The 27,176-nt window shown below is 39.0% G+C and overlaps 3 protein-coding genes across 6 annotated transcripts in view; 2 read left to right on the forward strand and 1 right to left on the reverse strand.

Annotated features, from left to right (window-relative positions):
• The first annotated feature begins 3,456 nt into the window (after nt 1-3,456).
• On the forward strand, nt 3,457-13,270 carry aqp7 (aquaporin 7). Its single transcript, XM_057845707.1, has 6 exons — nt 3,457-3,835; nt 4,501-4,627; nt 4,705-4,842; nt 4,927-5,045; nt 5,154-5,371; nt 7,377-13,270. The coding sequence occupies exons 1-6, from the start codon at nt 3,668-3,670 to the stop codon at nt 7,576-7,578; spliced, it is 972 nt and encodes a 323-aa protein (XP_057701690.1). The 5' UTR covers nt 3,457-3,667; the 3' UTR covers nt 7,579-13,270.
• On the reverse strand, nt 7,713-17,017 carry tpgs2 (tubulin polyglutamylase complex subunit 2). The gene is made up of 7 exons (XM_057845710.1): nt 16,684-17,017; nt 16,511-16,590; nt 16,339-16,426; nt 14,307-14,447; nt 14,080-14,217; nt 13,842-14,005; nt 7,713-13,100 (listed from the first exon to the last, which is right to left on the reverse strand). Exons 1-7 carry the CDS (start codon nt 16,757-16,759, stop codon nt 12,882-12,884), a joined length of 906 nt encoding a protein of 301 aa, XP_057701693.1. The 5' UTR covers nt 16,760-17,017; the 3' UTR covers nt 7,713-12,881.
• A 163-nt stretch (nt 17,018-17,180) lies between these two features.
• kiaa1328 (KIAA1328 ortholog) overlaps nt 17,181-27,176 on the forward strand; it is a 51,829-nt gene continuing 41,833 nt past the window's right edge. For all 4 annotated transcript variants that reach the window (XM_057845929.1, XM_057845926.1, XM_057845930.1 and 1 more), the window contains exons 1-4: nt 17,181-17,260; nt 18,935-19,173; nt 19,258-19,358; nt 22,325-22,440. In XM_057845929.1, coding sequence (XP_057701912.1) covers nt 17,206-17,260; nt 18,935-19,173; nt 19,258-19,358; nt 22,325-22,440 — 511 coding nt within the window. In that variant the 5' untranslated portion in view covers nt 17,181-17,205. The remainder of the gene's footprint in view (nt 17,261-18,934; nt 19,174-19,257; nt 19,359-22,324; nt 22,441-27,176) is intronic.

The raw sequence follows: 27,176 nt of genomic DNA on the forward strand, positions 1-27,176 counted from the left end.
CACTCTTGCAGTGTATAAAAGTTAGTCACAAAATAATATTTAGTCATACCCAGGGAGGAAAGTGGGCAGGAACGGTCTGGAACACCATTCCGGTATAAGATTCCGGGCCGGAACACCGTTCTGATATACGGTAGTTTGATCTCAAAAATATGAAGAACACTGTCAAAACCCTATGTAAAAAAAATAAATAAAAAAGGTAAACGTTTACATTAGCTTCAATTTTGCATTTAGGAAATGTGGGGGGAAAATTAGGAGATGGATGTTGGGGTTAATGCTGTTTGTGTTAACTTTTATTTTGCAAATCAATGAAAAAAAAACACAATTTTGAATGAAAATCAGTTTTTTGTTTGTATATGTTATAGGATTAACTGTGCCAAAAGCAGTTTTATCTGCATTTCAGTGGTTTTAGGAGGTTTGACCCACCGACAAAAAAAAAGAAAAGAAATTCTGGCACTGTGGCGACCATCATGTCAGTCAGTTATTTATTTTTTTTCCCATTCACTTTTGGGTTTTTTTCATTTCAAGCAAAATAAATGAATATATTACTACCGAAGCATTTGTAATTGCAATCATTTTCCGGAGAAATTCAGCATTATCTGACAGAATTGCAGGGGTGCCAATACTTTTGGCCAGCAGTGTGCATATATACTGTGAACAATAGATTTTAAATAGCAAAGAAAAATGAAAAATTCATTGCAAAAAAAAAAAAGCTCAGGTTTCAGGAAGAAATACAGACATGATCATCAGTGTAAAACTCGAGGCCTGCGAGCCAAAGGTGGCCTGCCATGTCCTTTAATTTGGCCCGTAAGATTTTAAGGAGCCTGGCCGTCTTTAAATAAATAATTCTAAGGGATTAATTACATTGTTCTCAATACATGCCAATTATGTTACCCATGAGGTGACCCATAGATTGCAGTGCTTGTTTGCATATCAATGCAATTTTCCCATCTAGGGGAATCTACATAATGCTGAGTGTTAAGTAATCAAGCCTGGGAAAACAGGTTGGCAGACTTCTTGTGTGTGCTGCACAATAGAGGATGACTACATGTTGATAACAGGATGGTTTGAAGTTAAACAAACCTGCTAAAACGTTTTTTCTTTATCGCTGGTGTCTTCAGGCAAAAGTTAAGTACATTAATTTTTCGAGATATGAATGGAACTTCAAAACTTTATCTAAATACTATAAAATGCAAAATGTATCTACTCATGGCCGAAATAATAAATTTATATGTCTGCATCGATCACAAATATATACAGTACGTATATAACACCGCTATAACACCATTGCAACTTGAGAAGTGATGCAGGTTTTTTCCCCTGATCCCGTTCAAAACATGGCATGCGAGTCTTTTTTATTTTATTTTTATCAATGATATTATTTCCTTGATATTGTGGTATTTCAGGGCCATGAAGAACCAATAAATGGCCTCATACCTGTTAGGTAATACTTTAACAAAGTCATTTTTAAAAAATGACTACCTTGTTTTGATTAACCCTTTGTTTCTATATGGGATTGAATTGTTATCGTTTTGTTTCCTTATACCGTATCAAATCGTATCACTTCAAAACTGAATTGTATCATAATGGAACCTTTAGGAATTTGAAGACGTTTTTCTAATGTATCCCTAAGAAAAGAATTTTACAGTCTTGTACCCTTGTTAAGAACGGCAAGCCGTTAATGTGGATCCAAAACACAGACCAGGAGATCAGTAGAGCGAATGTTTGTATTCAATAAGTACAACAAAGGGAGCACGCTAACAAACGCGAGTTTAACAAGTACAACTAAGAGAGCACGCTAACAAACGCGAGTTTAACAAGTACAACTAAGAGAGCACGCTAACAAACGCGAGTTTAACAAGTACAACTAAGAGAGCACGCTAGAATGCATGAATATAACAGAGTACAAGAATCTAACTACAAAGTCCAAAAGAGCACTAAAGTAAAGATAACCAAACCAGAATACGACCGTAGAACGTCGGGAAGCTCGAAGGATGACGATGAACACACAGGCGGTAAGCAAGGCAAATAGCAAGAAATAGTCCGACACTTGCAGATGGTGACAGGCTTCCTTAAATACTGAGCTTTCCTAATCAAGCACAGGTGTGTCGTGTTACGCCGCCAATCTGGCTCAATCAGGTGCTGCATAAAGAAAAAAGAACTGAGAACACACACAAATATGACAACCCTAGTAGACATATTACTTTGAGATTTGAAGATGAAAGACAGAAAAAGACAATAAGCTGCAATAATATAAGCCCTTTTCATGGAGGATAAAGAATATACTGTATGCATGCAACTTTGTAGGCGTTTGCCGGTATAATATTCTGACGGTATGATAACCTTAAACCAAAATATCACGGTATTGCAATTACACAGACTGGAGTCAACTCTCCTAGCTGGTGGGAAACATTCATGACAGTGTTTACTAACCTTTAATTTTGTATAAATGCGAACTCATATTGCAGGTGTTGCCTCCTCGGCAACCACCCTCTGCAAACATGTCGGTTGGCCCTCCACCTCCAAGCCGTGGCTGTCTGTAACTTTTCTGTAGCCGAAGTATATTCATACCGGCGATTTCATTTTCTCCGATGGGGGGAAAAAGGGAAAGGAATTTCATCTCCTCAAGCCATCGTGTAGCACAGCTGACTTACTGACACTGAGGGTTGAGCCCCCTTACAGTTGCAAGCGAGGGATTTCTCCATGCATTTTTGGGACACAAGAAAACAGTTAAAACCTCAGGGACGATATGACGGAAAAAAAATTCGATTTCGAAACCTTGATGTTTTCATACCACGGTATACTTTGAAACCGGTAATCGGCACATGTCTACATGCAGGTAATGTATGCAGTATCTGCATGCATTGTTACTGGCTGTGTTCAAATATACATCGAGTTGTCTTAATGTTTATGGTCACATCGATGTTTATTTATTTATTTATTTATTTTTATCATCTGCGGAATTTTGCATTGTGTGTTAGGATTAAGCTAGCAGGCTTTCTACTCCTATTTGCCATCATGACTGTGGTGGCATCTCCCCAAAAAATAAATGAAGAAAAACACAACACACACAGCAAGTTTGATATCTTAGGTGTAAGGGATGCCATGAATCTGCAGTCCATCCATCCAGTAACATCAAAAGCTTTTACATTAAGAAACATAGGGAAAAATTGAAACATCATAAAATATTTTGAAACATTGAAAGGGACCATTGAATATGTCTTATCATTGTCTACAGGTATACGTAAAAATTCAGCTTGGCTGAAAGGCCCCTTTAAATGTTTCAGTTTAGTGCTAAGTACAGCATTTCTTGTCCATGATATAAAGCAGAAGTTTCAAATAACAATTTCCTCATTGGCCCAGTAAGATCTTGCGAAGCAAAGCTATTGGATGATGCAGCTGTCCATGTGCCTGCTGGAACATATCCGGTGGGAGGGAGGCTGTGTAACGGCTATAAAATGTGGTCCCAATTGAATTTGTGATGCATGATGAAGTGTGCGTGAGAGAGGGGAGCACACAGCAAGCGTGAAATTAGATTAGAAGACAGAGCTGCCTCTTAGACAGAGACTACAATTTGGGGACATGTGGGACAAAATATTAGTTTGTCAAGTCTGAACTCGGGATCTCAGGATTTAAGTCGTTATATAGTCTTCCAAGACAAAGAGGCCCAATGAGAGAATTGGTGATACTGCAAGAAGAAGAAATGAAAGACTTTGCACAGTCAGTAGAGGAAGGGGGCTCTCAGCGAAAAGGACCTCTTGTAACTCGATCTTTCCGAATAAGGAATGAAATTGTTCGAGTGGGACTTGCTGAATGTCTTTGCTCATATGTAATGATGGTAAGAAAAAGCTACTTGTTATTTTGCGTGTGTAACAAGTTTGACATGCTTAGATAACAAAATTGTCAATTGGTTTGGACAAAGCTTACATCCAGACAGATAAGGTGTTAATGATTACTATGATGAGGATTTTGATCATAATAAAACACTCTCTGTCCCCTCTCCGCATTTTGGTAATAGAAGAGGATTTACTCTGAAGAAAGGTCACTGGCCACGTGGAGAGGGTCGCGAGAGTCACATGTTTGTTTACTGTCTCAATTGATCCCATATTTAGAACTGAAAGAGACACAATGCAAGACAAGGCGTATACATACAGTATTTTTTTATGCTTTGGTGTGCAACCCTTTCTCATACTCAGACACTTTCTTGCTTACTGTTTAACTTTAGGGTGCATGATTTGTGGAGGTGGAACTGTACATTTCCTGTTCCCTGAATGAATAGCTCAGTGTAAGCTTTTTTTCTGTTTCAAAACTTTTCTCAGCCTGTTTATCTGAGCTTCACAGTTTAAAGTTAATCTTCATCTAAATAGCAGTCATTTATTAGGGGCTATGATGTGAATTGTCACAAGCTTTACCTTTGTTTGTTTGATAGGATATTTGTTTGATCCATGATTGTCACCCATGATGTGACTTAAGCAGTGAACTACTGCTCTCCTTTGTGTCCAGGTGTTTGGCCTCGGCTCTGTGGCGCAGGTCGTGACTGGACAAGGAGATTTTGGACATTACATAAGCATCAACCTAGGCTTTGGGCTAGGTGTTGCGATAGGTGCTCATGTTGGAGGAAAAGTTTCAGGTATAAAAAAATGAATAATTCTTTAAAAAAAAAAAAAAAAGGTATATGTGCCACACTGCGCTGTGCCACTTCACCAGGCGCTCATATGAATGCAGCGGTGTCCTTCGCCATGTGTACGTTTGGCCGTCTCGCATGGAAGATGTTCCCCTTCTATTTGTTTTCACAGCTACTGGGGTCCTTTTTGGCAGCAGGGACAGTTTATGCGGTGTATTATGGTGAGGCCATAAACAGAAACTATCGGTACTGATTAGTTTCTTTACCCCATGAACTTTTCTGACTGCAAGTTGGTGTGTTTGCAGAAGCAATACATGACTATTGTGGGGGAAATCTGACTGCAACTGGTGAAAAGGCTACAGCTAGTATATTTGCCACCTATCCTGCCCCATACCTTTCCTTATTTGGTGGATTCATTGACCAGGTATGTATAAAATATTCAATTGTGACTCTTCATGAGACTCTTTCATGTTAAACTTTTCCCATGTAGTGTTCTGCAGGCTTTCTCAAAACTTATTATGTTGTCTGCTAGCTATTTGGTACAGCAATCCTACTGCTGTGCCTGATGGCTTTTTCTGACCAGAAAAACAAACCAGCTGCTGCAGGCAGTGAGCCTACACTCGTGGGTCTCTTGGTGCTACTCATTGGCATTTCTCTGGGCAGCAATAGTGGCTACGCAATCAACCCTACCAGAGACTTTGGACCGAGGCTCTTCACAGCCATTGCAGGTTGGGGAACTGACGTCTTCAGGTATGGAAGAATTTTCATTTCATATTAGCTAAACTACATTTATCAAAACAATAAATAGCTTATCACATTACAACATTCTTGGACTCAGGTGTCAGTTATTATTATTATTTTTTTTAAATTTGAAAACCAAAGAGGGACCCTGCCCTGCCCTGGGCTTGGTGGGCCGCTGGGGGTCCCGTGCCGTGCCGGTTCCGGGGCTGCAGCTGTGGCTCGTGGGCCGGGTGGGCGGACGGGGGTGGGCGTGGGTTTTGGTGTGCGTCCCCTCTAGCCATCTAGGGATCGGCAATGGCTCCTTTGCTGGGCTGCGGGAAGAGGGATGGGCTGCGCTGAACCCCCCCCCCCCCGCCCGCCCTCCCTCCCTCCCCGGGCTAACTGGGTGGGGGCCGTGGCCCTGGGTTGGCGCCCACGTGGCGTCTCCGCTCGTCTGCGTGGCTGTCACGCGCCTGGTGGGGCTTGCGTGTGGCTGGATGTGATAGGGCGCGATCGGGGTGGGGGTCCCAGTGCCGGGATTGGCGATGGGGCGGCGTAGGGTCAGTCGCCAACTGGCTTACACTCATAAGGGATTCACACGATTACTGGGTTCTAGATCACAGAGCTGATTTGTGTACACTCTACCCCTTTCAACCATTTAGCTTATAGACTCCCCTATCCCCGTCCACCTCTTTCCCTGGTCAACAGGCCCCCCACATGGTGTCAACCGGAAATACATCTAGCTGACGATAGCACCAACATATTAGTAGTTAGTTTAGACGTTCAATGTATTTCTTGTTGTAGGTTGTGTTTATTTTCTTTCTTCTCTTGTGTTTCTTTCTGTTCCCCATAACCCCTTCCAGTTCACTGCTTTGTCATTATAAACGAGGTATGTTGAATGATCACAGTGGGAGTATGTCAGACTTTCAATGTGAAACATTAAAACTGTTCAGACCATCCGGGCACTTAGACTTCCATTCTCCGTATCAAACAGCTGAACAGGACAAGTTTAAAAAAAAAAAAAAAAAAAAAAAGAAAAAAAAAGAAAACCAAAGAGCTGAATCTCGTTGAAAATGAAGCAATTGTACAGCTGAAAGACAATGGAGACTCCATTAGAGCCTTTTAATATACTAGATTCGGATTCGAAGAAAGAAACAACTGGTGTACTGCATTGCTACAGTCAAGCATGGGGCTGGCAGTGTGATAGTCTGGGGCTGCTTTACTTTTTCATGACGTGGACGACTTGCTATGACTGATGGAGCTGCAAATTCTGCTCTCTACCAGAAAATACTGAAGAATTTTCAACCAAGTGTTTGTGTGACCTCAAACTGAGTTCCACTTTTGTTCTGCAGCACAACAATGGAATTCCAGCAGGTCAAATTCTCATTCACTTTAAGCTAAACAAAATTAAGTTCTTGAAGCAGCCAAGTCAAAGAACACAAATGAACCCGAATGAAATGCTTTGGCATGAACTTGAACATGAAAAGGCTATTTGTGCTAACTCAGCAACAGTCCAGTGCTGACTAAAACAATTCTGCAAGGAAGAATGGGACAAAATATCTCGCATGTAATAAGTTTTTGACTTCAGTTGTTGCTACTGAAGGGTGCTCAACCAGTTATTAGGTTTAGCAAACATTTACTTGACTGTAAATGTTTGAAAATGAAAAATAAAGGAATAGACCTCAGTTAAAATAGTTTTGGGGCTGAGGTGTAGATACTGTACATAATCCACAGTTGTCAGACAGCAACAACTGCATTCAAACCAGTGTGGTGTCAACTTGTATGTCCTTGACACACAGCTGGCTTTTTGCCTCTGACAAAACCAAAGGCGGTTGTTTAGTTCAACTTAGTTGATGCCTTTTAATCCACAAACTGTCTTTCTCTTTCATACAAAACACAGCTGGCTTTGTGCAAGCCGTTTGCATCCTAGAAGGCGACGATAAAAAATGTTTTCACATGTAAAAATTGTTTACTTCTTGACTAAGGAGTTTTGATTTTCTTTTTGATGTTTCATTTTTTTTTTCCATCTGTGCAGGGCTGGAAATGGTTGGTGGTGGGTACCCATTGTTGCCCCTACGATTGGAGGTGTACTTGGTGCAGGTCTCTACATGGTTTTGATAGAACTTCATCACCCTCCACTCTCTGAAAATTGTGCTGGTGCTGGGGTAACTAAAGAGTTAGAGAAGGAAACTGCATCGCTGGAAAAACAAAACTTTGACACTGATTTGTGTGTCTGAAATGCCTTCACCAAAAATGTGGAACATGTCAAGCTGTCTGCAAATGCAGTTTGAAGATTCAAGGATTGCTCTGATAGGAGGGACCCCCCCCCCCAAAAAAACAAAACAAAAAACAAAAAAACATCACAGTTCTGGGACTTGCATGTACTCATTTTGTATACTCAGTTTCAATATGAATCACTTTTTAAAGTGCTTATTCTCACTGAATGACAGAGGTCCCTCATCCTGGTGGTACAGAAATACTCTATTATATGCAAATCTTCAACATCCTGTTTACAGACAGGAGTGAAAGGTGGGCCAAGGTAATCACATGAAGCCTAAAACACATGTTTTTCATGAATGAAATTTGCAGTGTTTCATTGTTGATGCAAAAGTAGCTGGACTACGGTAGCTTTGAAGTATCTCAGTTTTACAATAACCATATTACAATCAACCTCTTTTGAGTTGTATCCTTTTTGTTATGTAGAGAATTAGGTGCCATTTTATTATTAATTCATGCATATGGGCAGAAAAGTGATGTTTGAATAACTTGAAAAACAATTGAGTCTAAAGTTGAGTAACGACGTCTTACCACATTTCAGCAGCCACACTCCCTAGGCATTACACTTCAATGTGAATAACTGTGAAATTTTAGATTATTCACTTTTTTTATGGATACAGTGGATATATTAGCACCTGTAATATTGAACAACTGACACATTTTACAGTAAAAGCACCTATTAATGTATGTATAATAGGTTCGTGTTATTTCTGGTTTATCATAATTGATACATTTAAAATTGAAATATTTACAATAACAAAGTCAAGTTTTGTAATTTTTCAGTAGCATATATAGTAGGGTTGTTCCGATCATGTTTTTTTTTGCTCCCGATCCGATCGTTTTAGTTTGAGTATCTGCCGATCCCGATATTTCCCGATCCGATCGGAATTGAATCGGGAGCAAAAAAAAGCAATCATTCCCGATAATTTTTCCCGATCATATACATTTTGGCAATGCATTAAGAAAAAAATGAATAAAACTCGGACGAATATATACATTCAACATACAGTACATTCAATATACAGTACTGTATTTGTTTATAACGACAATAAATCCTCAAGATGGCATTTACATTATTAACATTCTTTCTGTGAGAGGGATCCACGGCTAGAAAGACTTGTGACTTTGTATATTGTGACTAAATATTGCCATTTAGTGTATTTGTTGAGCTTTCAGTAAATGATACTGTAGGCATGCCCAAATGTATGATGGGAAGTGGAACCATGACTGTGCGTAGTGCTACCAATTGATATATCTTCTCTGCGTTGGGAAATAACATAAGGTGTTAAGAAAAAGATTATAAGATGATATTTCTAATCATAGGGAGAGGGATTGTAAGGCTCTTCCCAATTAAAAAAGGCTCCAAAGGCTGCCGAAATTCACTCTACTCATTTTACGCTGCCTTTTATCTCTCTATATAGGTAAAACGCTGCCATTACAGATTGAGCGCGCCAATGCGTGAGTGGGTTGTGCAGCGCATGCATTAATTGCGTCAAATTTATTACCGTGATACATTTAAAAAAAAATTAATTACTGCCGTTATTGGGATAAATTTGATAACCCTACCTTAAGCCTAAACTAAAGACTCTGGATGAGTGTAACATATTATGTATATAATGTTAAATACAATTAGAAAATGATTTAATTAAAACATATATATATATATTAAAAAAAGGTATGGGCGATATTTTTTTGCCGATTCCGATACTTTGAAAATGACGTGATCGAATCGATTGGGACATCTCTAATATATAGATATACAGTACAGGCCAAAGGTTTGGTGGACACGCCTTGTCATTTGTGCGTTTTCTATATTTTCATGACTATTTTTCTCCCGATTAGTCAGCAGACTTTTGTAACGATTAGTCGACTATTCTAATAATTTCTTTCATTTTTTTCCCACTAACCTAGCAATTACTTTTTTGTTGACGCTTATTAATTCACAAAAACATTTTGGAACAGTTAAATTCTTTATTAAAGTACAAATGAACACATGAAAAACAATAATAAATCACAAATAAATAACGAGGTCAAATGCTGATAGCATTAACTAATGCAAAAGAATGGAATGTAAACAGATTCAGAACACTGTGACTTCACCTTTCCAACATGATTCAAAACAATTCTTTAATAGAACTACATGTTAAAAATATGTAGCATTAATATAGTATACTACTATATGTGCGGAAAACACAGGTGACTTGAAGTTCCGCTCTGAGACCCTCAATTTGGCCAAATTTCAAAATTGTCCTATATGCGTGTGTGATACATCATTGGAAAGCTTAAAATCTCAATTTTCTGGGGGAAGAAAATTTTTGAACAGGAGGGCATTTAAAAACAACAAAAAACCAGCAAAACCCTAACTGGAGGTGAGAGCACGCGAGAGCATAATTAAAGACGCCATGATTTTTACGAGATATTATCGTGTACTTACCTCTTTTCGATCCAAAAACTCCATGTTGCATGTATCACTAAGTGTTAAGACACAGCTGTGAATGACCACAGCCAGATTTTTGGGGGATTTTATGGGTGAAACATAGTAATATATAAAGGGTCACGATGCAGAAATCGCATACATTAGGGGTTGGTCGAGATTTTTATTTTCATATATTTACCCTTTTAAACGTTTTTTTTTTTCCAGTTTGTCTTTGTTTGGATCGATTATTTATCATCTAAAATATTGGGGAAAATGCGACAGTAACGTAAAAAATACAATCATGCGATATTAGGTAGATATCAATGACTTTTTTTACATACGCCAATTTTTTCATTGTGACGTAATTTGTTTAAAAGTTTAAAATATGCGAGTGAATAATCTTTTTGAGTCGTTTTTTTTTAATAAACTAAATATTAGACATCAATTAATGATTCTAAGCTAAAAATGACAGACATTTCAAATAATAAATACGATTACTTACCTTCTTTTTATGGCTAGGCATAAACAAAAGCGGTTGCGCGACGTCTGTAAACGGAGGTCTCCAGGGTAAAACGGACAAATTAAAAATAGTTCGGCGACTTAATGCGCCATGAATCTGCTATGGCAGCATATAGACACATTATTCTATCAAACACAACACTTCTTTTAGCTTAAAATACAGCAGTTTATTTTAAAGAGGGGTGCAAGAGCAGGAACTGCTTTTTCAGTCTTGTCTGTGTTTTCTGCCATATACGTGATACGTTATAAAGTAAGATTAGTGCAGTCATGGACTATGGAAAAACTGGCCTGCTTACTATTTTTTTTTAAATCACACAAGGTGGATACATCATTCAAGAAAAGTTTAAGGCAAAAAAGTTGCCCGAGAGTTTAAGATGATGCTTGCCACGCTAAATGCTAATGCTAGCGAGATCGCGAATGCTATGCTAACCGTCCAAGCCACCTAGCATCGTGTTTGCAACGGCTTCACAACCCTCTTCCCTCCTGCTCTGCACCAAATTGCAGTAAAGCACGCCTTTACATCCTCAGTAATGGTAATGACGTTGCAAAGATGGGAAAAGTAATTAAAAGATTACTCAGTACTGACAAAAATAATAACGTTATACTCCAACGCCGTTATGAACAACACTGGTTATATGGACTTAGGATCTGCCAGCTTGTTGTCTCCTGTCGTCTTCCAAAATTACAATTGGGTGACGGCGCTTCAAGTGTTCATTCACGGCCGACTTCCTGCCGTGGTATGCAATTGCAAGATTGGCATTGAAGAGACCGCACCCACAGTGTACCCTCCTTTGTTCCGTGGAAATAAGTCCATGCATTGGCCACTCTAGTGCGCTGTTTTTACTTCATGTCGCTTTCCCTGCTTGTGCTCCGCGATTCTCAACTTTCCACACGTATATTTTGTTTAACCCTTTATTCACCGATGAAGGGAATAGGTACCGTTCTCGCACACAACATATAATTGTTTGCATTAGTCTAACACATTCATTATAGTAAAGCATCTATCTATAGTTTAGGGAGACTTCACTCCATGCCCTTGGACACAGTAAAGTGAATCACCTTATCAGCCCTGTCGGGGCTCATGAGGGGGAAATGAAAAAGATGGTACCGTTTCTCGTAGGCATCGTCTAACTGTTTGCATTACTCTAACACACGTAAGACAATCAATCAGGGAATAGTATCATCTCTCATATGTAATGTAGGGTTGTTGGTACTACTCTAAAACACCTAATATAAAATAAATAGCACACCATAGTTTAATGAAAAGAAGTAGAACAGATACACAACGCCATCTTATCACAGAAGCCCAACCTGTACGTCACGAGCAAGATTAACGCACCAACTATCATCAGTTCTCCCGGCCACTCCAAGGACAAAGAGCAGGGCACTCTATCCTAAAACAAGTAGCGTCTCAGCCAGCCAGGAGAACGAAGTTGATAGCGGGTGCTTGGGACGTCAAGACCAGAGTCGGTCGCTGTGGCAACCACGTCCCAGCCACGAAGGAGGACGCACGAACCTAACCGCCCAAAACCGGCCACAGAGGTATTATCCCAAGACAACACCCAGCCACACCTTCGGCCCGGCCCACTCCACCACAGCTTTCAAAAAGACTGGACACTGAGATAACAAACGGTTCGCTGCTTGGAATCATTGCTATGTAGCCGTTATTTTGACGACCCTGGAACCAGAATTGTCCCTCCGTCGTCTGTTTTTGCCTTGTTTTTTGACCATTGTCGACGAATAAATTGTCAACCTGTTTTCGGTGGGCATTGATTCCTTCACCATCGACGGCATGATGTGCTCGTCGACGCATTTACATATTCAATCTGTACTGTCTCTACTATTTACATTGTAAATTCTCACTGAAGGTGATAAAACTGAATGAACACGTGTGGAATTATGTACTAAGCAAAGAAAAGTGAAATAACTAAAACCAGGTTTTATACTCTAGTATCTTTAAAGTAGCCACCCTTTGCTCTGATTACATTTTTGCGCACTCTTGGCATTCTCTCGATGAGCTTCAAGAGGTAGTCACCTGAAATGGTCTTCAATTCACAGGTATGCCTTATCAGGGTTAATTAGTCGAATTTCTTGCTTTTATCAATTCATTTGTGTTGCTTTGTATGAGGTGTGTCCAAATGTTTGGCCTGTACTGTATATATTGAGTTTCAGTGTTCACTTAATTGCTTTTCAAATGTAGGTGTCCATGCACCTCTTAAAATGAGACTGAGTGCGTTGACTCTTGTGACAAAGTTTTACATCTCACATTAAATTGTTGAATATTGCCTGAAACAACTGGATGAAGTGTCATCCTCAAGTAGATGTGTTTTATCGTTTTGCCACGCCAGGTTTTCCACTGCTGTTTTGGCTTTTGGCATTACTCGTTTGGCTGCAGGGAATGGATGGCTTCTTCTTAGGGGTGGCAACCTTGGCTTTGGCTTTAAAAGCCTTTGTGGGATCCAACTTGTTTAGGATAGAGTCTCCAGCAGAATGAGTCAGGCTGAGCTCACTTCTGAAGGTCAGGGGCTGGTACAGTGATGCCCATTGCTGTAGAGGGATAATGTATTTAGAGTTATCCCAAAACAATGCATAATTATTTTAAAAGGACAACAGCAACATTTTTTTGATATTTGAACACAAATTATTTTTATGAGTGTGTGTTAATTACTTTGAATGTTGTGCCTTACTTGAATTTTAATACACAAACACTGCATTTATCAGGATAACAATAAAAACATTTACCTACATAATTTTGTGTATTGACTACAAAGCACATGATTAAAATGTAGCGCTTAAATAAAGTGTTTTTGGAGAAGCTATCACTTGCCACGTTTACATGGAGCCAAATATTCCAAATACAAACGGAATATTTGTTCAAACCGAATAAATGTGTTCCATATAAACACCTCATTCGGAATGAACAGGCCCAAACCGAATGGAATTTCATTCCGATTCACAGGGGTGGAATATTCCTTTTCCCAAACCGATTAGAAGTAAAATTATATCATGTAAACAGGGAAGCGGAATGGTGTCTGGTTGCGTTCTTTCTGCGCATGCTCCGTACTGACGTGGTCGATCTCCATGTTTTGCAACGTGACGCTTTGTTTTGATTAATCTGCGCATGTCAGACGGCAGTTGTCAAACGTCCTTTCGGAATAAAGGCAGTCACATGTAAACGCTGGATCGGAATAGATGAAGTAACATGTAAACAGCTGATGTGAAATTTCCATTCGGAATGATTTGAATCGGTATGAATAAAAGTCAGCATGTAAACGTGGCTACTGTTACCTTGGCTTGCGGACTAGGGCCATATGGTGTAAAGGAATACTGCCACTCAGGAAGGCCCAGGTGAGTGATCATGAGGCGGTAGTAGGAAGAAAAGGTTGCAGTTAAGAAATGCCAGCAAAGCGAGAAGTCAAGAAACCATATTTCACTCTGTTGGGCAACCACACCTAAAAAGAAAAGTGAATATAAGTAAATCGGTGACGATCAGCTATAGTCTTTGACAAAACAACTCCAAGATCACCTGTTGTGGTGTTTTTATATACCAAGCACACCTTGCCATTTCCATCACATGAATCCAACTCAAAGATGCGGCTCCGTGAATCAAAATGTGGAAGAGTAGTAGCATTTGCCAACCCTCTAGAAGACGATGAATCTGTAACTTTTTTGGAGCGCAAAGTCATCTTGACAAACGAATAAAACTATTGACTTTGCCTCAAATGAGCACAGAATGTAACAAATGCGCCTTACCACATTCGGCACTGTTCTCCTCCCAGTCTAGGTCAGCCAGTGATGGTGCATTTGGAAGAGAGAAAACTGGTGTTGGCTGGTGAAGAGGCTGCAACCTGCCCACACTGTTAATTGTCATGCATCCTAAAGGGAAACATTCATCTGAGGAAGACATAAAACTGTGGATTAAAAAAAAGCTGATCTCATTCTAAAATCAACTTTATTGAATGTTATGTTATACAGTAAATTTTGTTTTATGTTACAGTGTTTCCCAGTCTTTGTTTAGCCAAGATATATTTACTGTGCACTGAAAAAAAAAACCTGGAATAATGATGCCCCCCCCCAAAAACATTATAGTGTAATGGATATTGAAGAATGACAAGCTTGCTTGTCTCAATTAAAGGTAATTTACATATTTATGTTAACACTGTAAAATATGGTTTAGTCAAAAATAAACCTATTATACTGCTTTATGAATATGAACAGATGCAAATGCTGGTTAGGATTGTTCGTGATATATGATAACTGAACTGAACAGGCATGAAAATGGGTCTTGGGTTAAAAAGATGAGAAGGGTGTGGAGGAAATATGCTCCGGTACACTGTACAGCTAGGGCTGTCCCAAATGACTAATTTTCTCCCGATTAGACAGCTGACTATTTTTACGATTACTCGACTAATAATTAACCCCCCCCCCATTTATTTTATTTTATTTTTTTACTAATTTAGCAATGAAATTTTGATGACGCTTATTAACTCAGAAAAACATTTTGGAACACTTAATTTTTTTAATTAAAGTACAAATAAACACATAAATAACAACAATAAATCACAAATAAACAATGAGCTCAAATGCTGATAGCATTAACTAGTGCAAAAGAATGGAATGTAAACAGTCAGAACACTGACTTAGCCTTTCAAACATGATTCAAAACAATTAAAAAAAAAATCTAGCATTAACATTACAGTATACTACTATATATAATAGTAGTATAATAATTATTCATTGTCAATCAGATTTTTCATAAAGGGTGTCATTTTAAAGCTATTCTTAGTGTTGAATCTGAATTCTGAAGTATGTGGGATTAACTCCAGAAATCGTTATTTGTATGACGAACATGACGTGCTTATTTTGAAATGTTCACCGGAAGTATGTTCGCTAAACCGCTAACCGTAAGCTTTACACTCCGCAAAAAAAGCTCTTTTTGTCATTGCATGTGGTGTCAGTAATCCATCCCCACCCCCCCATTTTTTTCGTTTGCAAATGCTGTTAACCAGCGATTTTTCATGTTTGAAGTGTCACCTTTTAACCGCAAGTTTGCGTTTTGGAGAAGACTGCCAATGTTTTAGAGCAGGCTAAAGTAGGTTGTCTTTTTTTTTTCCATTAGCCTAAATGTAGCAATGCTAACGTTTACAATGTTTAATATACTGTAGATGTGTTTCCTTATTTTGTATGTCTGAACATTAATTCTACGGCGTGTTGATGACCAATAAATATCTGTGAAAGGAACTGTTGTCTCATTTGCCATCAGCACGCACGCACAAATGTATGCATGTACGTGCGCGCGGCGATAAAACGCAGCCATGAAAATTACCACCCTAATTTTCATTTACCGTGCGGTAAATGGACTCATTGCATATCGCGACAGGTTTAGCAACCTCAAAAAATCATGTCGTTGGTTAGTTAGATGGACTTACGAGCTGCCAGCTTGTAATTGTATCGTCGTCTTCCAAAATTACAACTGGGTGATGGCGCCTTAGGTGTTCATTCACGGCCAACATGCAGCCAAGCTTGGTATTGAAGAACATGACACAACAGTGTACCCTCCTTTGTTTCATTTTTGCCACTCTGGTGCGCTTTTTTGGGGCTTTGTGCCGCTTTTCCCGCTTGCATACCAAGCGTCCGAAACCCCCACCCCCAAGAAATAAAAATACTTGTAGCACATAATGAATTAATTTCTGAACAAAGAAGTGAAATGGGATGGTTTCCCACAAGCTTCCTCTCAGCACAATTGGGAATCACTGGGTTAGAATACTTAAAATAGGGTCCTTACTCTCTAGTTTGACGTTCCATGTAAGTGTGAAACCATCTGTTGTCAAATAAAAATCTCGCAAGTCTTCTGGTAATATGCAATTGTTCTTCTGGAATGGGAAAATTTAGACATGCTATGTTAATTATGTGACATTTGATTGCATTTGTAGAGTTTGGGATTAGTCTTTCTTCACCTGTTCCCATGACAGTAGATTCCTTTTCTCAGCAGGTTCTCTCTCTGCGAGCCGCACATCTGTAACACCAGGCATATTCTCTGGCACAAAAGAAATGCAATTCAATATGTAATGTAAATAGATGTGATGCAGCTTTTAAAAACATCTAGCTGCAACGACAAATCAATGCTCACCGAGGATTCCAGTGATGCCGAGTGTCAGTCTTTCAGGAATACATTTTAACGCTGAATTCTCTTTTGTTCCTTCCATTATTTTGCTTTACACCAGAAGAGCTCTCTTTTTGTGTTTTGACTGTCGGTGGCAGGTGATAATGATACTGTTCACAGTCACCAAGGTACAGTCGGTAGGCGGTGGCAACACTTCTTCTTCGCTGATGGTATATGATGTCGCATCACTGCCACCTTCTGATGTCATTTGACTTTTTTTTTTGTCATATTAGTTATTCCTTGATCGCGACGATTTTTTTTTCATACTGCAAAGTTTTTAATCGCGTTGGTTTCAAGGCAGTGTATTTACTCCTTCTCTGTTTACCCACTCAAGGAAATCTTTAGAATACGAGAATACCCGAGTGGGCCAATAGAAAGCAACCTTCTTGAAGATTGGCCAATCAGATCTTTATATTTGATAACGAGGCGGAACGAGAACTCCTGAGCTCCGCCTGATTATATGATGTCACTTGCGGCGGTTGTTTCAACATGGCGGCATCTCAAACAAGACACGCAGGATCTGGAATATTTTGGACAAAAATTGGTATGCTTACTTTTTAACCATTAATCCAGTGTGTTTACAATTTACACCTTTTCGTGTCTTTATGGAACGACGTTTTCAAAAACAATAAAAACGTACTTCTTTGTCGTAAACTATCAAAAGAAATGAGCTGGCAAAAAAAAAAAAAAAAAAAAAAAAAAGCGAGTAAAACTGTCTACAGTACTTTAACAGCAACTCGAACAACAGTGAATGCTTCTCATAGAACCCGTATCTGATCGGTTGACAAGTTTCACTTAAAATAATTTTGTTCGTGCATTCTGAGGGCTTCTCCTAGTCAACTTGTCAAAATGGGTACGACGTTCAAAATAAATAAATAAATAAATAAAATAAAGGAATGTGCCGATCACATATTTTTGCGTTTGAGTCCAAGTCGTATTGGATCAATCAAATATCAGTTAATGTGATCATTATTTGGGAGAAGAGCAGTGTATTCATAATTTATTACTACAATGTTTTTCTTGTGTGTTGTTGGATATAACCAGGGGTGAAAGTGGGCCAGAACGCTCAGGAACGCAGTTCTGTTATAAGATTCAGGGCCAGAACACAGTTCCGGTATAAGATTCAGAGCCGGAATAATGTTCCGGTACACGGTGCTTTGATTCCGAAAATATGACTGTCAACTGTCAAAACGCTATGTAAAAAAAAAAAAAAAGGAAAAAAAATGCTAAGATTCCACACATGCATTTCATCTCCAAGAAGAAAACAATCTACCAACATCAGATTTACATACACAAGCATAATAAATTGCGTGTGTAACGTAATCCGTTTCCACCAATATTTATTATTTATTTTATTCCACGGATGGCATGGAGGTTTCTCAGCTGCTGCAGTTATCTGAGTCTGACGATGAAGAGTCACGTCAATGTGCGAATGCACGCAGCAAAGCAAAACACCTGGACTCATATATTCGTTCAACTGGCTGACATACTGACGTGATCAGCAGAGATAGTTGGCTCTGATTGGTTCAAGTGTGCATGTTTTCTGGAACAGCAAAAAAAAAAAAAAAAAAAAAACTGGTTGTTGAATTGATGCAACAAAAAAGGGCAATGCAACATAAAATGGATCAAATCTTTAAGAGCAACGAAAGAGTTGAGAAGGCTTATTTATCATAAATAGTTTTATTTGCTCTGATGGGGAGGTTCAGCTCATCTTAGCTGTCAGTGTGCACTTTGGACTTATATTTGTTCATTTATGTTAGGCTACTTATTCATTTCCTTATGATTTAAAAAAGTCAATGTTTGCACGATCTTCAGAATATATTCCATTTCACTCTGCATGATATATGTCATTTTTACCTTTTTTTCTGAATGTATGTTACTTATATCTTTTTTATTTAAAAAAAATGTTTACATCAATTTACATTACTTCAATTTTTCAATTTTAATATACAACCTATGTTCTTAGGTAGTTAAAATTGAAATAACTGTGCTAAAACAGTTTTCTTTGCATTTCAGTATTTGAAGAGGTTTGACCCGCTCCCTTAAAAAAAATGAAAGATAAAAAGAAATTCTGGCTCTGTGGCAACCTTCACGTCGGGCAGTTCCGGCAAGAAATTCTAGCTACTTTCACCCCTGGATATAACCTGATATTGTTGTTGGATATAACACTTTATCAGACAACGTTGTGAAACTAAAATGTTGTTCCCCTTCATCTCAGGAATGGACGAAGAGGTCTCATGGAAGTCAAGTAGCAATAGTGTCTCAAGTAATAATAGTACAAAGATGCAAGCCAGACGACCTTCTGACTGCCATATTGATGTGCCATTTAAAAGAGGTGGCAAGAAACAGGGCTATGTACAAAATGATCAATATAATTGTGACGTTAAGAAAAATGCATCAACCTTTGCTTCTATACCCACCGAGAAAACCACTTTCCCAATGCAAGCTCCAAAACCTGTAAGTAAGGCTTTTATCATTGTTTTTCTACATTAGTAAATATGGCTGATGAACTGGATGTGTATCTTAACCAATATTTCCTAGGCGATATTTGAAAGTACCACTGCACAGAGTCAAGTAGGTCTGAAAGACCTTTGTCCTGAAGACAAACGACGCATCGCAAACCTCATTGAAGAACTTGCCAGGTACGTAGTTATCCGCTTGGGACTAATCGGTGTTTTAGGGCTGTAATAATTAGGGGTGGTAACCTCTTGGTACCTCACGATTCGATACGATTTGCGATACAAAGCTCATGGTAGCAATGATCTCATAATATAGCGATACAAATGTTATCGATAGATTGGTCAGGAAATGATTATAGGATTTTCAACAAAACAACGAATAAACAGAAAAACAAGCTATCTAAAACCTTCTGCTGTGAGTTTATCACTCGTAGACGTCCAATCCGTATGAACTGGGAGGGTGGCAGCAAATGAACCCTTCCCTCTTCAAACGGGCCCTTCCCTCTTCTATGGGCGTAAGTGGCAGCCAATGCCTGGCAATAAGGTCATTTTGGGCCATTTCAGGTAATTACCTGTTGATTTTCGGGCATTTTATGGGTCGCATCCTGTTGAGTTTGGGTTACAGAACAGAAAGTTACCCGGGAATGAATAGGTAGTGATTCAAACTCAACAGGAAGCTACCGGTTAATGCGCCAAAATGAACAGTAAGTGACCTGTAAATGCCCCAAAATCGGAAAGAGTGACTGTGAATGCACAACACCGCCCCCCTGCTCCCCAGCTATTTGCTGCTTTTAATGTTTCGTACATTAGTTACAGAAATAGGACAAAAATCCTCTCAGGCTTAAATAAACTACTATTTCACTATCGAGTTAACAGTTCAAAACAGTAAATAAAATACTCAAGTCCCAATTCTGTATCAGCAGCTTTAAACTATATTCAATTAATTTAATGTTGTGAATCAACCGTTAAAGTTGTTAAAATTGCTTCCGTTATTCCATAATTTCCCTTCTGTCTACCTTTCACACGTGAAAGTTTTAAAACTGTTTCATCATTTAAAGATGGATTCAAGTGAAGATTTTGCCGATTTAGGAGTATTTTAGATATAGAGTTTATTAGGTTCGCTCGGAAGGTTCGCTCCAACAGAGCCTTCCTGAGAGGTCTACTACTTTAATTAAGATGGCGGCCGTTTACTAACGCCGGCGAGTCTGTCGTTTCGCATTTAGTTCTCTACACATGTGCTAACGCCGCCAAGTCTTTCATTTCGCATCTCGTTCTATATACATGTGATATCTACCGTAGCATTTTGTGGGCGTAGTTTGTAGCAATGTGGGCAAAAATTGTTGCAACTGTGCGTTGTTTGCAGTGGCTGTTGGTGGTTTTTTTAGCTAGCAGCATGAGTTGTGGAATGTGGATGTTTACTCTCGGTCTGTTCCTCATTGCGTCCCGAAGACCGCGCTGACTGTGTTTTAGTTCCGCTTTACTTAGCATATTTAAATAATCGGAATATGGATGTTTGTGTATTGTTCTCGAATCTTCATCGGCCGAACCGCGAATAATCGAAGAATCGGAAATTTTATACACCTTTTACTTCCCAGTATTAATGGATTGGGCAGCGAGCATCGTCAGTGGCAGCCATAGAATTAACTGAGGCACGATTTTAGTGAAAGATTTTGGTAGCAACTTGTCGGTTCCTTTTAGGGCTGCAGCTATCGATTATTTTAGTTGTTGATTAATCGATGAGCTAGTTAGTTTGAATAATCGAGTAATTGGATAAGGAACATAGAAAATTAAAATACCTGAGCTGAGTGTCAAACGGTCTAAAAAAATTTAAAAAATTAGGCTCTTTCAAAAGAACAATTGGCTATCTTACATGGCAAAACTCCCCTAGTTTTAATGCTATAAAACGCAAACTTTTTTTTTTTTTTTTTTTTTTTTTACAGTGTTCTTAACAAATGGCTCAGACACGCATTCCCACAAAAAACAGCTAAATATACCTATAAAATACTTTACGAATGTATTAAAAAAAACCATTAGCTCAAACAAAAACTTAGCTTATGTTCGTCTTAACAGGGAGCAGCTGGATTCAGCCACATGAAATGAGGCAGACTAAAGGGGAATGTATCCACCCAAATCAATAAAACTAAATGCAAAAGTTCTCAAAACTAACCATTACAACACCACTTTAATTAAACGAATACTCGAAGCAGCAAAATTTAATTCGAATCTTTTTTTTCTCATCGAATGCTCAAGTTCATCGATTAATCGTTGCAGCACTAGTTCCTTCCCCCCCCCCCCTCTTTAAAACATTGACATTTGTTTAAAACGATATCTCGATTCTTGACATAAGCGCATACATAACCTTTTGGTGTGCAAAGTATCACGATATATCACAATTTTGACATTTTGTCACACCCCTAGTAACGATAGACGAAAACACACTTTCACTAAATTCACTTCTATGCCAGATGCTTCCAAACACAGGAGTTCTCCACATCCTCACTCACTAAAATATTTTACAAATAGGCAAATTTACTGGCTGCATTTGCACGAGTGGATGAAAAATATACTTGCATTGACTCAAATTCATTACATTTAAAATAAATTCATTCATTTATTATCTAGAGTGGTGGAGCCTATTCCAGCTGACTATGGGTTAAAGACAGCCAATGACAGTGCACAGCGAGACAAAGAACCATTCACGCTCGTCTCAAGTTTTAAGGGGAATTGTGAACATTTTTTTCTTACGCTCGCTCTCTTTCTGTTAAAAACACAGTCTCCGCAGTGTTCCCCGACCATAGTCAGTTAACTGAAACAGGAATTGGGTGACACTAAAGTTCCTTGCGAAAGTCACCGTTCATAGTCAATGTCTCGTTGCAGACAGTTTTGAGTTACCAGCAGATGCAGATATATGGTTTGCACTGGGCAGTCTGGGCTTGGAGGTGGGTGGGTGGCAGGCACGATTCTTCCTTCACACACCATCGGACAAGACTGACTCTTGAGTATCGCTATTTCAATATGTGCCGTTACAGCCTTACCCTCCATTTTTCAGGCAATTAAAATGAAGTTCCTCATGCCTGTTGTTTGCTCACATTTTTTAATTTAAATTTTATTTTATATACATATAAATGTATTGTGCTTTTTTTCTCTAGAGTAAGCGAGGAGAAGGAAGAGTCTGTAAAGCGCTTTCAAGATGAACATGATAATTTTGAAATCAAGATCCAACATCTCGAGCAACAGAACCTGCTCATAGCACATGAAAGAGAAAGTATCCTTTATAGGTGTGATTTGCAAAATACCAGTACACTGAATCCTTCTCATTTGTCAAAGAAGTTTATCAGTTGAATTTGCCAATTTGCTTGGTTACAGCAGCTTTGCATCTGATGTGATTAAAATGTTCACCCTTTGTGTGCCAAATAGTCATACAGTTATAACAGTGGATTTCCTGTTAGTTCCAGTGCCTTGCAAAAGTATTCGGCCCCCTTGAATCTTGCAACCTTTCGCCACATTTCAGGCTTCAAACATAAAGATATGAAATTTAATTTTTTTGTCAAGAATCAACAACAAGTGGGACACAATCGTGAAGTGGAACAACATTTATTGGATAATTTAAACTTTTTTAACAAATAAAAAACTGAAAAGTGGGGCGTGCAATATTATTCGGCCCCTTTACTTTCAGTGCAGCAAACTCACTCCAGAAGTTCAGTGAGGATCTCTGAATGATCCAATGTTGTCCTAAATGACCGATGATGATAAATAGAATCCACCTGTGTGTAATCAAGTCTCCGTATAAATGCACCTGCTCTGTGATAGTCTCAGGGTTCTGTTTAAAGTGCAGAGAGCACTTAACACTACACTTGATCCAAGTATAGATAGCTCCAATTATAAACTCACTAAACAGTCACAAACTGCAAGAACCATTAGGAAATATATGGACGATTTTGGCTTAAGTGACGTCTGGAGAGCAAAACATTTAACAAAAAGGGAATATACCTTTCAATCCCTAGCCCATGGTTCGTGCTCAAGAATCGATTTTTTTCTAGCGAACAATTCTGCTATTAATAATATTTCGCCAAGAATACATCCAATAGTCATCAGTGATCATGCACCAATTTCTTTAGTCCTTAAAACTGACTCCCGCACGATACCCCACGCAACCTGGCGCTGTAATGATTCCTTATTAGATGACCCAGCATTTGATACATTCGTTAAGAAAGAATGGAAAGACTTTATGGAACTTAACGATTCCCCAAACATCTCACCGTCATTGCTTTGGGAAACAGGAAAATGCGTAATTCGAGGCAAGATTATCTCATATTCATCATATAAAAAAAAAACAAGAACAGAAGTTGGAAAACGAATTAGAAATGAAAATCAAACAACTGACGGATGAATTCGCCAATAATCCCACAGACAATACCACAAAAGAACTTTTCAGCGCCAAAGAACGGCTCAATAGTATTCTGTCTAAAAAAACTCAGTTTCTGTTACAACAACTACGATATACCAATTTTGAGCATAATAACAAATCCGGGAAATATTTAGCAAACCAACTCGAACGTAACAAAGAAAAAACATTAATTACAACAATACAAGATTCAGCCGGCATAATAACACAATCACCAGAAAAAATTAACGAAACTTTCTATAGCGACTACAAAAACTTATACTCGGGGACAAACGATCATAATGAAGACATTGACCTATTCGTTAATAATCTTGACATCCCCCAAATAACTTTAGAAAGCCAACAATTGCTAGATACCCCACTTACCCTCGCTGAATTATGGAATGCCGTAAAGGACATGCCAATAGGTCGTGCACCGGGGCCCGACGGGTTCTCGACATCATATTTTAAACACTTTTGGAATATGCTGGCACCACTTTTCTATAGAATGGTTCAAGAAATCAGTGCCAAGGGTCAAATTAGAGACAATATGAACACTGCAGTAATCAAACTACTGCCAAAAGAAGGGACAGACCTAACGCAACCAGCAAACTATAGACCAATATCCTTAATGAATACAGATATCAAAATTATTGCAAAGGCTTTAGCTACTAGATTAGAACAAACTCTTCCCACTATAATTCATAAAGACCAGACCGGCTTTATTAAAGGACGTAACTCTACAAACAATATAAGATGCTTGTTAAATCTTATTAATATTGCACAGAATTATAAACAGAAAGCAATTATCCTCTCTTTGGACGCAGAAAAAGCATTTGACAAAGTCAACTGGTTTTTTCTCTTCAAAGTTTTGGAAAAATTTGGCTTCGGTGAGCCATTTATCCGCTGGATAAAAATATTCTACAACGCCCCAAAAGCCACTGTAAACACAAACGGGGTCATTTCACAAAGTTTCTGTCTTCAAAGGGGAACTCGACAAGGCTGTCCACTCTCACCCCTATTATTCGCTCTATTTATTGAACCATTAGCAATTGCAATAAGACAAAACGCTAATATCAAAGGGATCTGCTCGCACACATCGGAACACAAAATTAACTTATACGCAGACGATATACTTTTATATCTAGAAAAACCAGAATCCTCCCTACATGAGACTTTTGAACTAATAAAGACATTTTCACAAATATCAGATTATGCTATAAATTGGTCAAAATCAATTATAATGCCCTTATCAAAAAACTCATGGAATCCTGCAAATCAAAATCACAATATTCCAATAGGGAATATAAAGTATCTTGGAATCAACATTTCACCAAAACTTACAGAATTAACTAAACTAAACCATACACCCCTCCTAGCAAAAATATGTGAAGATTTGACACACTGGAATAATCTACCCATCTCACTTTTGGGCCGGATAGCAACAGTCAAAATGAAAGTATTACCACAAATAAACTATTTGTTCTCAATGATCCCCTTTAAACCCACTCAAAAATGGTTTCAAGACCTAGACTCAGCCGTCACAAAATTCTACTTTAAAAACAAGAAAAACAGAATTAGCCTTGCCAAATTGCAAAGAAATAAACCAGAGGGGGGTCTAGAGGCCCCTAATTTCCAACACTATTATATAGCAAATCAAATACAATATCTTATTAGGTGGTTATATCTTAACACTGAAAAACAGTCATGGCTAGAATTAGAGCAAACAGACTGCAACCAAATACAATTGGCAAACCTCCCCTTTATTAGTTCTAGTATTAAGCACCACAGCTGCTTCAAAAACCCAATGATAGCATGTACCTTGAAAGCCTGGTGGAGAGGTATGGAAATTACGCAGTCACAACAAGCCCCGTGTAAATTCTCACCAATCTGGCACAACCCAGACTTTGGAGTTAATAAAATTCCTATTTATTTCAGCACATGGGATGATACGGGAATAAACCAGTTACAGCATTTGTTTAAAGATAATACATTCATGTCATATGAAAAAATATTACAAGATTTCCAGATCAAAGGGGTCAATTTCCTTCAATACAATAAAATCAGGGCAGCCATCAGAAGCAAATTTCCATCACTAACGGTTACGTTAGACCCACCACCTTTCGTAAATAAAATAATAAATATACATCCTCAACAAAAAAAAATACTTTCAAAAGTATATAAAGCCCTCTCATGTAACAACTCTACTTGCCTACCAATCGAAAAATGGAATAACGAACTTTCGGTAACATTAGATAATAACTATTGGTCCAACATCTGTAAAAATGCATTTATAATGACAAAGAATAAGAACCTTCAGCTTATACAGTTCAAAATACTGCACAGATGGCATATTACTCAATCTAAAATGCACAAAATGGGGTTCTCCCAATCCGATAAATGTACAAGCTGCAACGAAGATACTTCAGATACATACTTTCATGCTCTTTGGCAATGTAAACCAATACAAGATTTCTGGGCACAGGTAACGAAGAAACTCTCTTTCCTATTGAACTGCAGGATTCCATTGTCTCCAACTCTTTGTCTGCTTGGCGATCTGAATACAGTGAATATCTCTATCCATCAAACCCGTCCACTACTAGCAAGTCTAACGATAGCCAAAAAAACAATATTGTTGAATTGGAAAAACAAACAAAACATTAGCATTAACCAATGGCTAAATCTAATCATTGAATATATAACATTAGAGAAAATATCTGCCAAACAGACAAATAAAATGGTCAAATACGAACAACAGTGGGAAACGGTCGCAAGAATGATGAACATAGAATAAGGATTCTCTCTCACCTGCGAAGGAATGCCACAAAAATAATAGAAATGTATACATAAATGGATGTATGCGGGGTGTCCAGGGAAGTTGTATGCATCCTTCTGCAGCTGGAAACTGGACATGTTTAAATCCGAACTGTTTTATACACTCCCAACAGCATGTAATAAATAATTTTTCTTCCTTCACAGTTTAGTCGGTCAATGGGCTTATTTTACAAGGATACTCATAGACAATTTGGTTTCCAGCTACTGGGGATCATATGCAACTTTTTTTGGAACACCCTATATATTACTTATCAGACAATTAAGGAACTATGCGTAAATAATACACTTCACTGGTCCTTGGCATACATCTAATGGTGTTTGATAAACCTCTTCTTCTATCAGCTTTACAGGTAGAGTTCATTGGCGTCCTGCCCTGGGTCGTCCCGCCGCCGGTCTTGGCCCCCGGGATTTTCGGCCGGGGCTTGTCTGGTTGCGTCTGGCTGTGCGGGGGGTCCCGTCGGGCGCGCGCTGGTGTCGTGGGCGGGTGGGGGGGCCGCGGGGGTGCCGGTCCGGGGCCGTGGCCCTTCCCCGGCCGGCCGGGGTGGGGTGGAGTTGGGGTGGGGGCCGGGGGGGTGTATGCGGCAGCCATGGTTCCCTCCCAGGTCCGCCCGGCCGGAGCCGCGTCTCCCTGTACCGGGTGCCGGGGAGGTGCCCTCTGTTGCCATACCGCGCGCCCCTCTTGGCCCGGGGGTGGGTTGTGGGGGGTGCGCTTCCCTCCCCTTGGTCTGTTTCCGGCCCTGTCCGCCTCCCTAGGCCGCGGCGGCCGCGGCTGCCCCCCGGCC

This window comes from Corythoichthys intestinalis, chromosome 9, assembly GCF_030265065.1.
Source record: "Corythoichthys intestinalis isolate RoL2023-P3 chromosome 9, ASM3026506v1, whole genome shotgun sequence".
In the NCBI taxonomy this organism is placed as follows: domain Eukaryota; kingdom Metazoa; phylum Chordata; class Actinopteri; order Syngnathiformes; family Syngnathidae; genus Corythoichthys; species Corythoichthys intestinalis.